Source organism: Centroberyx affinis, unplaced genomic scaffold, assembly GCF_046629955.1.
Source record: "Centroberyx affinis isolate AG114_WGS23_722 - 3 ecotype Tasmania unplaced genomic scaffold, CSIRO-AGI_Caff_v1 ptg003028l_1, whole genome shotgun sequence".
Lineage (NCBI taxonomy): Eukaryota > Metazoa > Chordata > Actinopteri > Beryciformes > Berycidae > Centroberyx > Centroberyx affinis.
In genome coordinates, this window is record NW_027281124.1 from 13,558 (window position 1) to 29,309 (window position 15,752).

At 39.9% G+C, this 15,752-nt stretch overlaps 1 protein-coding gene across 2 annotated transcripts; it reads left to right on the top strand.

Annotated features, from left to right (window-relative positions):
* LOC139659162 (olfactomedin-like) lies at window positions 1–6,975 on the top strand. 2 transcript variants are annotated; one of them, XM_071537382.1, is made up of 5 exons: window positions 1–110; window positions 360–518; window positions 1,417–1,629; window positions 2,270–2,413; window positions 5,089–6,975. In XM_071537382.1, the coding sequence occupies exons 1-5, from the start codon at window positions 75–77 to the stop codon at window positions 5,917–5,919; spliced, it is 1,383 nt and encodes a 460-aa protein (XP_071393483.1). In that variant the 5' UTR covers window positions 1–74; the 3' UTR covers window positions 5,920–6,975. The 2 variants fall into 2 exon arrangements, with proteins under 2 accessions (XP_071393483.1, XP_071393482.1); XM_071537381.1 differs by having other exon boundaries at window positions 2,270–2,402; window positions 5,084–6,975.
* The last annotated feature ends 8,777 nt before the right edge of the window (window positions 6,976–15,752 follow it).

The window sequence follows — 15,752 nt, forward strand, 5'->3', positions numbered from 1 at the left end:
GAGAGGGGAAGGGAGGTGACTTGAGTATTAACAGCTTTCCTCTCTGTTCAACATTTATTACTCCAACTCTGACCATGCTGCTGTTCCTGCTGCTGCTGCTGTCATCCACAGTGAGTTACATTTGATATTCTACCATGGGTTTTATTCAGAAAATTAATATATAGTAATAATAATAAAAGTAGATGATGCAGTACTTTATGACGTTAGGCTAATACATTACTCCAAAGTGAGTTACAGCTCTTTAGACCATACTCACTCCCATGCTCTCTCTTTTACATTCTTCATCTGCTGTATAGTACATGAATATTCGTCTGTGAATTCGTCTGTGAATGTGTGTGTGTGTGTGTGTGTCCCTGCAGGATGACAGCCAGGCTCAGCATGTCTCGGGCCAGAAGAAGAACGGGACGTGTGTGTGTGCGGTGAACTCCAGCATGTGGTCGTTCCCTGCCGTAAAGTACGATGCTGTTCTGCAGCAGGTGCAGAGCTGCGATGACTCCGTGAACAACCTACAGACACGGGTAAGAGCTAGAGTTAGACCAATATATCAGGACAGGGTTGGTATTTTATTAGAAATAGATATGATGGATATGATGCAGTGTGATTGATTACATATATATTGTAGAATTGATCAATACACTGGTTGTCTATGGGAAGGCCTTAACCTGAATTTATTCTAATGAGACATTTTGATCAGATTCCACAGAAATATCCATGATGATGATGGTGATTATTATCATCATTATTATTATTATCATTATTATCATTATTATCATTATTCACTATGCTATTTTCCACCCTGACAAGAATAACATTATGGAGGAAACACTGAATACTTGCAATTTTTTGCATTGAAAATGATCAAATGTAAAGATACTGAATATCGCAACAAGATCTCATCTATCGACTGCTTCAATTCCTAAAAAAAACGTCCTAAAAAAACATATTGTTACTGTGCAATTCTTACCTGTTCATCTGATATGGATGAACACACCCTTTAAATTGGAGCATATGAGGTGCAGTCTGCACCTCATTAATTATGTCATTCACATACAAAGTAATACGTACAGCTTCAGTCCCAAAAATATTAATATTGGCCTTCAAAAATCCATGTCAACCAAACACTAGTCAAAATCTCTTCAGTTGAGTTTGGCCTGGTCAAGTGCAATTTGAGTGTGATATACATGCATCAGTCCAAAAAATATTGAAAATACTAAATCATCAGATGGAGATGGAGACAAATTACATCTGTCTGATACAAGTCTGTTGGTAACACTTTACACTAAGAGTCACTAAGTTAAGGGTTAGTTAATGCTTAATAAGCATTAACTAACCCTTAATTAACAGTTAACTAATGTATAATTTACTAATGTGTTCATGTTAACTAAGGTACAAGGTTCTGTTTCTCCTCTCCTGTAGGTGGAGTTGTCCAACCAGCATCTCCCTGATATCCAGGCTCAGGTTGAGAAGCTGACGGCCCGGCTGCAGCCTTACCAGTATCTGAACGATAAGGGCCTGTACTCTGCCTTGTCTCTCCGGCTGCTGGGCCAGGAGCTGGAACAGCTGGAGACGGACATCAGCTCCATCCACACTGTGAAAAACAACACCCAGACACAGAAACTCACCAAGGAGGTACAGCAGAGCATGAGACACCGAAATGTAGAGGTGTAGAGAGCAATGTTTGAACCCATATTATGAGATGAAACTTCAGTGATTCCTGTGGGGAAACTGGGTTGTTGTAGTAACAAATAGTAATAGGATACAGCAAAGAAAAATTGAATATAAATAACAATACTACAGTAGGCTATATCAAATGGGGAGTGCTCATTATGCAAACATAATACGTGAACATAAGGCCACAATTCCAGCATGTCAAAAACATATTAAGTAGAAATGAAAGACTAACGAACAGCATTAGGAGGGTGTGCAAATAACAGCAGTAGAACATACTGAAACAAAGAAAAAAAAGTAATAAAAAATATGTATGATACGAAAATCTGGCAAAAAATGAAATGCATGCAGTATGAAATAAGTGAAAATTTAAGTGAAATATTGGGATACATACAATCTAATGCAACGCAACTGATTAACAAATGAGAAAGAATAAGAGAATATGAAGTAAACTAATATGCGAATTTGGATAACATCTGACCACAATGATTTGAAAGATTTGAAAGTTTCTACAGTACATAATTATGTATGAACATGTCTCTCTGTGTGTGTGTGTGTGTGTGTGTGTTTGTGTGTGTGTGTGTGTGTTCGTGTGTGTCAGGTGGGTAAACTGCGTAGAGATGTACAGAGGATGCATACATCAGACACCATTAACATGAAGACCGTCAAAGAAAACCTGCGACAGCTGAAGAACAGTGCAGAGTCCTGTAGGTCAATCCCCAAAGGCATCAGATGTAAGTGCACTGTCACACACTGTGTGTGTGTGTGTGTGTGTGTGTTTGGGAGAGAGAGAGAGAGAGAGAGAGAGAGCGAGAGAGAGAGAGAGAGAGAGAGCATTTCCTCTTGCATTGTAAGAACTATTGAGAAGTAAGAGAAACTAATATGTAGTCATTTTGAAAACCTTTCCTCAAATGAAACATTATATAACAATATATTAAGGAGAAAAAAAGAGTGTGCCATACTTGGAGCAAAATATGCATTAACCTGTCACAATCTCAGACAGGAAACATGGAATGATACACTATGGAAGATATGAATAAAAGGAGTAACGCCTGCACACTTGCTCCATGCCACAAAAGTTTACTGTTGACAACGTTTCGATCCTCCTTGGATCTTCGTCAGGTCAGAAAAGTTTGAAAAATAGAAACCACGCCCATATTTACACATCATGCACTCCCATAGGCTGACAAGCTCTATGGTGGCAGGTGTGGTTAACCATCCAAACCGCCCAGGGTGATTTGTAAAAACCGTGGGCTCAGAAAGGCTGCACTCGTACTGATTACTCTGACTGGTTGTTGTATAGACCCAGGTCCGCTGCAGGGTGTCCGATAAGAACTTAATCGGATGCCAATCTGTTTCTCAGTGTTCTTTATTCACTCCCACACAATCAACACACGCTCATTTCTCTTACTGATTTCAAACTGGTACATACATGGGGTGTGTGGTTTTTTAGATGCACGCACACAATGTACCGGTCATAAACTTAATCCAGCACTGGAAAGAGTTCTAGGAGCCCGTGAGTCGGGACCGACGTTTTCCACTCTTGAGAGTCACTACGGAACCTAAACGGAAGGGGGCAGTGTGAGGCAGATAGTGGGTACGTCAATAGTCCAGGCAGAGCGAGGTTCATACACTAGGGGGAGAGAAAGGTTATCCTGCTCAGGAAAAAGGGTAAGTCTGCTCAAAGTGATGGCCTTTTTTACAGTGATAAACATCCAAAAATACTTAAACAAATCAATAAAGTACATAGAAAACAAATACATAGAGCAAAAAACAGTAGTACAAAAGCCATACTTCAAAAATATCAAACATACATGTATATCAGATATATAAACATAATATCACATACAGAATCCCATATATCAAAAAATACTACATACCTACGTTCAAAAACATTTTTTGTATTCAGTTAAGGAAAAGAAGAAATCTTAAATTCATGTAAGAAGTTGGGTCTTAAACCCTTCTATAAAAAGTCAGCTGGATCGAATCACAATAAGGAAAGATAAATAACAATGGAAAAAAATACAATACAGGTATGTGTGGCAGGGTCTAGAAAAATCAAAATACCCTCTTACTCCAAAGAGAAAGTTTTTACATTTTCACTCTCCAGACTCTCACACCTAGAGGTCTGAACCAAGAGTATGAGATCAAACATTTTCTCTAAAATAAAAAACAAAAATGGTGGTAGTATCATGATGGCTCTCCCTACATATATGGGTATTTTTCTAGACCCTGCCACACATACCTCTATTGTATGTTTTTCCATTGTTATTTATCTTTCCTTATTGTGATTCGATCCAGCTGACTTTTTATAGAAGGGTTTAAGACACAACTTCTTACATGAATTTAAGATTTCTTCTTTTCCTTAACTGAATACAAAAAATTTTTTTGAACGTAGGTTATGTAGTATTTTTTGATATATGGGATTCTGTACGTGATATTATGTTTATATATCTGATATACATGTATGTTTGATATTTTTGAAGTATGGCTTTTGTACTACTGTTTTTTGCTCTATGTATTTGTTTTCTATGTACTTTATTGATTTGTTTAAGTATTTTTGGATGTTTATCACCCTGGGCGGTTTGGATGGTTAACCACACCTGCCACCATAGAGCTTGTCAGCCTATGGGAGTGCATGATGTATAAATATGGGCGTGGTTTCTATTTTTCAAACTTTTCTGACCTGACGAAGATCCAAGGAGGATCGAAACGTTGTCAACAGTAAACTTTTGTGGCATGGAGCAAGTGTGCAGGCGTTACTCCATTTATTCATTGACAGTTCTTCTGATAGCCTTGCACCTACGTGATGTGCGTATAACTACTCCTTCAACACTATGGAAGATAGACATTGTATGGCTTTTGACAAATTTGTTCATTGATTAATTGATTCGTCAATGTTATATTATTGAGCCATTTATTGTTGTTAATATCGTGGTTGCTAACTGAATCTGTTTACATGTGTTGTTTTTGCTTTGGCAATAAGTACTTGTATATATGTATTTTGTACTAATACAACACTGTTGTATTGAACTGAGACAGAGAGACACAGAGAGAGAGAGGAAATTCTGGTTCAAAATTCAACAATATATGAAATGGGATTAATTGAAATACAAATGGATGTATCTTGCCTGCTGTCCAAGTACACTGTCTATGCTTAGAGGACATCTTTTCATTCATTCTTTTCATTCTTTTCATTCATTTCCATTGTTTTCTATTCATACTTCCTACCTATGTAATTCCTGAATTTTGAACCAGAATTCGCTCCATATAAACAAGTCTGATGGCTTGTACAGCATCACTGAGCGATACTTTGTAAGCGACAGGAAGACAGATAGATAGGCAGTGAGACTCTTGGCTGTGCTGTATCTCTCCTGACCTTCAGACCCTTCCCATCTCTCCCACTACCTCCCAGTCCAGCAATGCTACAAGGGCCTGATAACCAACATCAGCAACCCCGTAGTGACTAAGATCAGCCCCTACGGTAAGAGCTACATCTCTGGTTCCTGGGGCAAACAGGCCCAGCAGGACAGCCAGGGCGAGCGGGTCAGCTACTGGGTTCAACCTCTGGTCAGCAGCCATGCCTGGGGCAACACCGTGCGTCTCTACTTGAACTACGAAGACTTCATGGCCTCTACCAACCACCGGGACTTTAGTTTCGCTCCATCCTATACCCACACCAACGCCATCGAAGGTCCTAGTGCTGTCCTGTACGGCGAGGCGCTGTACTATCACTGCTACCGCTCCGCCGACGTCTGCCGCTACAACCTGACCGACAAGTCCGTGACACGGGTGACCCTGCCGGGCACCGGCGTGGGCTTCAACAACAAGTTCCCGTACTGTTACTACGACTGCCGTGCCTACAGCGATGTGGACCTAGAGGCGGACGAGACAGGGCTGTGGGCCATCTACGCCACGCTCGGAAATCACGGTAACCTTGTCGTGAGCCGGCTGGCCTGGGACGGCGAGGCGTTCAACGTCACGCAGACCTGGGAGACGAGACTGTTCAAGAAGGCAGTGAGCAACGCCTTCATGGTGTGCGGCGTGCTGTATGCCACGCGCTACGTGAACGAATACCGCGAGGAGGTTTTCTTCGCCTTCGACACGGCCACAGGCAAGGAGGACAGCTCACTGGCGCTGCCGCTGGAGAAGGTGGCTACCGGAGTGGCCAGTCTGAGCTATAATCCCACCGACAGTCAGATCTACATGTACAACGATGGATATTTACTGGCTTACCAGGCCGAGTTCTGATCTGAAGCTTTTGCAGTTTGCTTTGTTCATGTCGGCCATATTTGATTTACGTCATACCCAGAAGATGGTGAAGCACATGGAATCAGAAGCAAGCTCAACTGGTTTTTGGACAAATAAAAATTAATTGTACATCAAAATTATCCTTTGTTGTTGTCGAGAGAAGAGCAGAGGTGAAAAAAATCAATTCAAAGGCTACAGCAACTGGGTTGAAGGAACATCCATGGTGTTGATCCATGTTAGCTAATGTTAGCAGTCAGCTACTTCATGTTGTTAAAGTTTGTAGAGGCTTGTAACAGAACAAATGGCAATAATGTAGTAACACTGAATGTAATACCACCTGTTAGATAATTTAATAGCATTTTTGCCAATAATCCATTATGGTATTGACTGGTTATTATGTTGACTGATTACTGATCAGGTTTAGTCAAAATATAAATAAAAAATCTAAATATTAGGCCTACTGTATACTCCCACTTCTTATATAATGTGGAAAATAAATCTAAATAGATTTCATAACCAGTCAGTAATGTAAGTTCTTACGTTATCGGCAAAAATGCTAATGCTAACGTTATGCTTAGGTTAGCTAGCAGATGCAGCTAACAAACAATTTGACTGTCAAAGAAGTGCCACTAAAGATATGAAGTAGAAAGTTAGTATATTACAAGTACTAAAGATAAAGACTGTTAATGCCTAACAATATGAATTCAACACAGCTGGTAAAAAAAACAAACAAACAAACTAGCTAGAGCTAGCATTGAACCCAACAACTACTGCGATTGATTGACTGACTGATTGCTTGCTTACTTTATGGATTGATTGATTGATTGATTGATTGATTGATTGATTGACTGAAATATTTTTGCCATACCTTGCATACCTGCAGAATTTCACATGGACCAAAATTTGTATTTTTTAGTCTCTAAATGTGTTGAGATGTTACACAGTAAAAAACTTTGTCAAAAGGCAATGTGTAATGTGTCTATTATGATATATTAAACACGCACTCTGCTAAAGTAGATCATTCCAAAACTCTGGGCAAATGATGTTCCACGAAGTCCACACACACACACACACAAAACAACAATTTTCTGTACTGTCTTCACAAATCCAACATAAAGTTCCAACATTTTGTTCTTGGAACAAGAGTTTCACCTAACAATCCTAACCTGACTGTGTCAAGTTTATGTCTACAGCATGTAAGAGCTATTTTGAGTTCCCCCATACAAAGAAGACAACAAAGCACAATGTGTCATGAGCTGGGAGAATCAACATGTAAAGCCTGCCAGAAGATCTGTTCTGGGCCACAGGTCAGCTGCCGTGGGTGGACGATTCAATCCGAGTGAGCCGGGACTGGCAGGAGAACTGGGTGATACACTGAGAGCCTGGCTGGCTCATCTGAGAAGGAGGATAATATTGGTGGTAAGGCAGCAACTTACTATCACCATGTCTTAAGATGTCTTAAGACTTCAGCTGACTAAGACGTCCTCACTAATGTGCCTTAAGACTTCTTGAGATATAGGGATAGCTGGGTATCATCCTGTGATAAGCTGTATACTGTCTGTATTGTTGCTGCTCACTTATAGTGTGCAGTGGTAAATTAAATTAACCGACTGATAATAGTAGTGTTACTGTAACTAGTAGTGTTGCATGGCTTAGTACAGTGATTCTCAACATGGGGTCCGGGGACCACCAGGGGTCTTTGAGGGGGATCCAGGGGGTCCTAAGCAAATTGATGAAATGTTCATCTTCAGCATTATTTAATTTACAAGAAGTTAACACAATTAGAGGATGTAGAAGAATGACTGTTTTATTCTCAGATTTGGGTTTGAGAGACAAAATCTCACCAAATGAGGTCTGTGGCCCTAATGTGGAATGAATTTGGGGTCCTTGATATGAAAAAGGTTGAGAATCACTGGCTTAGTAGACATCAGAGACAATGAAATAATATTTACCAATCAAATAAGGCAGGCTGTATAATGCCTGCAGAGCATACTGCAAGATAATCAGTATGTAAATCAACTCCATGCAAAGTACAGTAAAAGAAGTCTGAGGTAAAGACCCACTTTACCCAGTTTACCACCAGAGGGCGCTGTAAGGCCTGGTCATTACAGTAAGAGGAAAGACTAGAGACTGGTGGTTCATGTGCAGGATGTTTGTTTGTTTTTGTTTTTTTGTTTTTGGGGGTTTTTTGTTGTTTTTTTTTGACACAAGGCTCCCATTCATTACCAGTGAGGATTCCTGCTAGTTGCCTGATCCCATCCACACAGGATTAATAAAGTAAAGAGGGGGATAGCTGTTCAAAGTTTAAAGTAAGAGTTGTAGACTGGTATGTATTTATGTATCTTGAGTTGTGTCTTTCTATCTAGTTTCTATCTAGTTTTATACAATACTTTAGTTGTCAACCCCATCTAAATATCAGATTGAAGGTCAATTATGTAAAACATACAGTATATCCCATCACCAGCATCACCCGACTGGTTTTCATCAGAATTAGTCATCATCCTTTCAGCTGATGTCAGTTGTTTATCTTGTCCAGGTGGAAGTATTGCCTCAAAGTTGGTTTTATCATGGAAAAGGATGACAAGAACATTGGACATCAGTGCTATTTTGTTATTCTGATCATTCACACCCAAGCGCACAGGGGAGAGAACTGAGTTCTCCTTAATTTTTGCAGATATGAGAGGATGCAGTCGCCAATTTTTGAGATGTAATGGAAAAGTAGTGTAAGTAAGTAATGTATCAAATTATTTCTTCCAGGGTTAGGGTCTTCCAGGAAGTAATGACACACACACGCACACACACATTGTGGCTTAGAGACTTGAGCAACACTCTCCAACTAGCGGGAAAAAGATACAGAATAAAAGATAGGCCTCCACAATTTGAAAAGATTTACCTCTCATCAATTAAATTGCGACCTTGGAATTATAAGGTTTGATCTGGGTGAAGTTCAGTTCTGAGATATTGAGGGTCAAAGATTTGACATCCCAAATCTACTTTATATCTTTTTAAATGTTTAACCCCAAAAGGTTCTTTAAAAAAACAAACAAACAATAAAGAAAGATCATGAATATGTATTAAAAAAAGCTCACAAAATGATAAATTAATATAGCTATGACTGATTTCCTTACATTTCTATTTATTTCTATTCTGTTTTTTTAAGAATTTTTTTTTTTAAATGAACCAAGACCTGTAGGAATGTATCCACTTTCACCTGCACCATTAAAACCTGAAAGAATTTGAAAGAAGACCAAGACTTGAGGTAAAGACCCAGTTTACCCAGTTTACCACCACAGGGCGCTGTAAGGCCTGGTCATTACAGTAAGAGGAAAGACTGGAGACTGGTGGTTCATGTGCAGGATGTTTGTTTGTTTTTTTGTTTTTTTGTTGTTTTTTTTGTTGGACACAAGGCTCCCATTCATTTCCAGTGAGGATTCCTGCTAGTTGCCTGATCCCATCCACACAGGATTAATAAAGTAAAGAGGGGGATAGCTGTTCAGAGTTTAAGGAAAGAGCTGTAGACTGGTATGTATTTATGTATCTTGAGTTGTGTCTTTCTATCTAGTTTCTATCTAGTTTTATACAATACTTTAGTGGTCACCCCATCTAAATATCAGATTGAAGGTCAATTATCTATAACATACAGTATATCCCACCACTAGCATCATCTGACTGGTTTTCATCACCTGACTGGTTTTCATCAGAATTATTCATCATCCTTTCAGCTGATGTCAGTTGTTTATCTTGTCCAGGTGGAAGTATTGCCTCAGAGTTGTTTTTATCATTGAAAAAAAATATACTAGGCATATATCCGAATGATCCAATTTTCCAAAACAAAAAGAAAGCACTTAGCCTTTATCATGGAAAAATGTAAATAGGCCGTACTTAGGTCAGTGGCTCTGGGAGATGTCTTAAGGGTAAAGAACTCTTAGGGTAAAAGGGAGACCTTTGATTCCATATGGGAACCATTCATTCTCTTTATGGAAAATATGGATATGTCAGAAGCGCCACAAGGGGCTGAGGAAACGGGAAATGTTTAAGTGATGAGAGGTTGGGTATGAACAGAGAGGAGAATAACCCTTTTCTAATTTCTATTTATTAATTTACTTTTCACTTGTGTATAATTTTCTCTTTGATTTGTACATTTTATTTAGTTATTTGGCCACAGTAATGTTTTGTCAATTATGCTTTTCAATATTGTCTGGATGTTTGTCTATTTCTCTTACTATTGTTGAAAATCAATAAATACATTGTTAAAAAAAACAAAACTGTGCATAATGTAAAAGATAAAAACATCAATAGTAATGTAATAACCAACATAACATTAGCTGCTATTTGGTTATTACAATATGAGTTGCTACATACAGTATCTGCATCTGATCCTTAGTTCATTAGACTACTTTCTTGTCCTATCTAATCTGCTTGCCATATAATAATGTACGGTGAAGAGTGAGCTGTTTTGGTATGCTGAATTTGCAAAGGGATTATTGAGAAAATTCTTCTCAGTACTGATTCTAAACTTCAATATATTGAAAACTCCATGACGTTAGGCTATGGCCAGGTTTAAATGAAAATAATAACTTAAAAACTACCCATAATGCTGAGCAATATGAGTGAGTTTCCAGTCGTTTCAGTCATTTACTTTGCTTTTTGTATCGGGTGTACTGAAATGGCAAAAGTAGTTTCTACATCCTGCATGTTACAGTCTACAGCAGTGGTTCTCAGCGTAGGGTCCGGGGACCACCAGGGGTCCATGAGGGGGTTCCAGGGGGTCCTCAGCAAATTGATGAATTGTTAAACTTCAGCATTATTTCATTTACAAGAAGTTAACACAATTAGAGAATGTAGAAGAATGACTGTTTTGGTCATAGATTCACTGTTATCTCTCGGCCTACAATACAGATATTCAAGGAATTCTGGACAAAATTATATCTAACAATAAAAATATTCTCAGATTTGTGTCCACTAGAAAAAAATATAATCAAATCATGGTCTGTGGCCTAAATGTGTACTAAATTAGGGGTCCTTGATATGAAAAAGGTTGAGAATCACTGGTCTACAGCACAGTTAGTGTGGATGGGAGGATTGTGGTTTGTAACTGAGCAGATTTCTGGTTGTAGTAGTAGTACCTGTCATGTACTGTAGGGGGCTCTGCAACCACACACTGCACTGGGGGAGGACAGATGTTTCTGCTGCTGTGGCCTGGTTTCCAGGCTCTGGCTGGCTGCCTGGCAGACACACCCAAAGCCCTGCTCACATAATGACAGACCTGCTGCCCCGCAGCTTTAAAGCAGCCAAACAGCAACCGACTGGCTCGGGACGAAACTTAATAGTCTACTCTTTTACCGTGTATGTGGTCAGGCTGATTCGATGTTTCTGCAAAGGCAAAAATGGCTGGTTAGGACGAACATGCTCTGTAATGATATGCTGGGGTTCTGTAACATTTTGGTAGCCTTCAGAGTCGTTTTTTTTTATTCTCTTCTCTTTCATCTTTGCCACACACACCCCTTCTGTAGAAATGAACACATCAGCTAAAACGGTCGTAGAGAAACGCCACACTCCAGGGTTTGTCAAATTAAACAAGGCTGGGGGGCATAGAAATACGACAGCCTATAGCTGATCGACAACTCACCAGTCCTAGGCTGAATCCATCCAAATGGATTGAGTGGATGGTCTGGTACATTTTGCCTAGCACATTTGTTTAATTCAGATGGATCTGCTGCTCTTGTTTTCCTCGTCCTCCTTCCACAGGGATCTGACATTATGTGAAAAGATCTTTGTCTCAATCGGATTGTCCCACAGGGCGACCCCGCCTCCATCCTGCACCCAGAATAGTTCAAAGCAAAAAGTCAAAGGAACTGGAAGGATTTTTGTTCAGTATTCTGTTTTTTTGTTGCTAGTCTGTGCACCTTTTTTTTTTTTTTTTTTGATATTTTCGTCTTTATCGAGACAGTAGGAGAGCTGCAGAATTAGACTCAAGGCCAGACGGGAGTGAGCGAGACTGCAGACTACACAACAGCCACTACACCATTTCTATTGGAATAATTTAAACTCGTCCTTAACCTCACTTCACCAAACACGCCTCGTCTTTATTGTACCTCTATGCAGCTTCCCACGCCACAGTTGCGGTATTGAATTTCTCATCGATATGAAATACAGCTTAAGCACCCTCACTCCTGTTAACCAAGGTTAAGACGGATAGGTAGACGGACAGCCAGAGAGAATTTGGTCTGCCAACGTCAAGAAATTGCTGGCCGTGCCACAAAATGCCAACGCACAGAGCTGAAAGGAGCTCTTGGTGCAGGGACTGACAGAAGGGAATAGCCAAATGTCTTAGGAAGCTTAGAAAGAGCTTGAATTGCTTGTAGACGTCAGAGCAAAATAGATCTATGCTTGAAGCTCTGATAGGATGGCACTTCTCTGTTTAAATGCATGAGTATTGTACTGATAAAGTTCTGGACTGGGCTTTTAGCAAGTACTTATGTCTTCATAGATAATGCCTGGAGGGAAGTCCATCCTGTTTTGTCTCGAAGGCTGGGGCATACTGATGATGGTAGCCTGACAACTTCACCTTTACACATCCTCACCATCATCGTCCATAAATATATAATGGTCACATTATATCCATCCAGGTCCATCTAATATACAGTCATTATCACTCACTGCCGGTATCAAGTACGGATGATTGCCAGTAACGACTGACATCAGCTGACCCTCCTGTGAGCCATCAGTCCATCTTCCTTAAAGCTGCACTAAGGCAAGGTTTTCATGTACAAATCCACCCCTCGTGTCAGCCTAAATCATGAAATGGGGCTGTAATGGAGAAGAGCGTCCCATCCACAGTAATTTAGATGCTGTAGATTCACCTTATTTCTCCAAATAAAATTCCGCCGTGGTCACTTCTCCGCCCACACAGGACGTGATGAATGAAAACTTCAGAGTGAAATCCAAACTGTCTCCTAAACAGCAGTGAGCAGCGCTCCATCCAGAGAAAGCTGGACTCACACAAGCTGGGCTCATTAGATCTTTCTCAAGAGTCAAGAGTCAAGAGTCAAGAAGTCAAGTCAAGTCAAGTCCAGAGTCAAGAAAACTTTATTGTCATTGTACTGCTGTGCAAGACAACAACACAACAAAATTACGATGGCACTCCCTGATAATACTAATTAAACACAATATAAAAAGAACAATATAAATCTCCTCTCTCGTCTCTTTGGTATCTTTGGTATAAAGCGTCACAGACCGGCTGGGGCTGTGTGCAGTTTACTGACGTCACCTTACAGGATTTCTGGGTATTGAAGTCCTTAAATTTCAAACAATTACCCCTCGCTGCCATTTGGAGCCGCCAATGTGCGAAGTTCCCTAGTGCTTTTAGCACTTTTTACCTTTTCAGGTAGTGAAGACACAAATAAAGACAGAGGAGAAATTCCAGCATAATGCAAGGTAGATCTGCACCAACGCCACTGCCAAAAAAGTGCATAGACAGTTTTTTTCAAGTGTTTTGAAACCCAAAATGTAGCAAATAGTGAGTTGTTGTTGACTGAGGAGAGTCGAAACTCTAGCATTATTGTTTTTTGCTTATCTGTGCCATTTAACATGCATTATTGCATTCTAGAAATACAAACCAGTATAAAACCTCTATGCAGTGTCCTTGACTGGACAGCCCATCCCTCCAAAGGTATTACAGTGTTTTCTATTGAATTTTTTATAGCTGCTGCACAGTGAGAGAAAGTTAGCTCCCATTCATAGTTTATTTACAGCTCCAGTAGCTGTTGAATCCTAGAATATCTACAGAAGAAACCTACATGCAGTAAATGTTTTTTTGTTTTTTTGTTTTTTTAGTTTATTTTAGCTAAGTCAGCGGATGACTCTACTAGACTCTATCTATTAGACTAGATTCCAGCATGCACAGGCTATCACAGCACATGCATGAAGTCTCAGGAGCATTAATCCACTCAAGAACCCCCCCTCCATTAGCATTAATATGGCACTGCCTGTGTTCTTTAATCTGCCTGCTGCCCATACTGTCTGCATTAGTGATGATGATGATAGCGAACACCCACTTCCCAGTTATACTCAGTCATTAGCCATATAGTATAGCCATAATACTAAACTGTAAATGGGTAGTAGAAGAAACAGGACAACGGGAAATTAATTGCTAAGGGACATGAAGTAAAACAGAATATGAAGCATATTGTACTGCTAACCCTGTTGTGGATTAATCTAAGAATGGACATGCAAAAAATAAGACCTCTAATAACTGGATTTAAGACAATTTAATACTTATTAAGGCCGTAAATCTAGATAATTTGTTTTAAGACTTCCAAAGTTTTAAAGGACTCTGCTGATACCCTGATAGCATGTTACCGTGCGTTAGTGTAACTGTATAATACGCTGCTGGAGGTTAGGTACAGCAATACTGTGGGGGGTTAATAAGATTATATGTCCGCACTGGATTAACAGTGTGCACTCAAATGGAGGATGCTTGTAGTGTGTGTGTATGTTTGTGTGTGTTTGTGTGTGTATGTGTGTAAAGTGGGTGAAGCATGTGGGCGTTTGTATGCTGTAGTGTTGAGACCAGGATGAAGTGTAATATGGCAACAACAGTGGAAGCTGCTGGGTAGTTTCTAAAAGACAGATTTAACTAATAAAACACACTGCCGCCTGTTTAAAGTCTTTGTACATCCTGTCTCAATGCTTTTTATTACTCTCATATACTGTGCACACGCAGTCATGCACAGCCTCCCATGCACATGCACTCATTTACATACAGCATGCATATAAATATGAATCGCAGCCTAGGAGGAACTGAAGATTAAGTCAGAGCTTTGAGAAAATGGAGCCCGGAGCAGTCAGATAAAGCAAAGCATGTGTGTGTGTGTGTGTGTGTGTGTGTGTGTGTGTGTGTGTGTGTGTGTGTGAACTGTATGCATGTGTGTGTGTGTATGCTGAAGGATAGTGGAGAGGCGAGAGATGGAAGAGGGGAGGTGTTTGGAGGTGTTGTGGTGAGAGAATGGTGAAGATGAGGAGGAGGAAGGAGGAGAAGCTTGGAGTTTTAGTTCTTCAGACATTTCTCAGAGGCGGAGCTGCTCTGGAGGCAGAAATAATGTGACTGGTTGAGTTAAACCTCAGTGGGCGGAAAGAACCACAGCGCAAATCTAGACCTGACGAATAAGAATATGTTAAAGAAAATTGTGAGGATGAGCTCTAAAATCACTGGCTGTGATCTGAATGACCTATGTCAGAAGAGGGTCATCAGGAAAGCTCAGGATATTCTTCAGGACCCTCTACACCCTCTATATTATGAGTTTTCCCTCCTTCCCTCTGGGCATAGGTATAGGATGCCTAGTTGTAGTAGCAATAGATATGGTCGCTTTTTTGTCCTAGAGGCTATCCGAAGTTTGAACTTGTAGTACTGAAACTTTATGTCCTTTAAGCGGGATGTGTTTCAGGACCAACTCTTGTGTCTTATGTCTTTTATGTTCCTTTAGCCGTATGTGTCTTATGACTCAATTTTAATGTTCTGTATGTTTTTTTAACTGTGTGCTGCAAAATGAATTGCCCCAGCGGGGATAATAAAGATTTCTCTGCTCTACTCAAGTTAGCTAACTGGCAAACTTGAATGGCAAAGAAGGAACTCAAACTATGAATAAAAAATGTAAATGGTAATGACTTTTTCTTTTACTTCATTCATGGCAGGCTAGCTAGGTAACCTACTAGCTATAGGCTAGTTTGGCTACTTGCTAGTTTAGCTAACTAGCTTACCTATAACAGTATGGCTAGATAGCATTTTTCCAGTTAGTAGCAGAGCGCTAGGCTTCATAATATTAGCTTCCTCC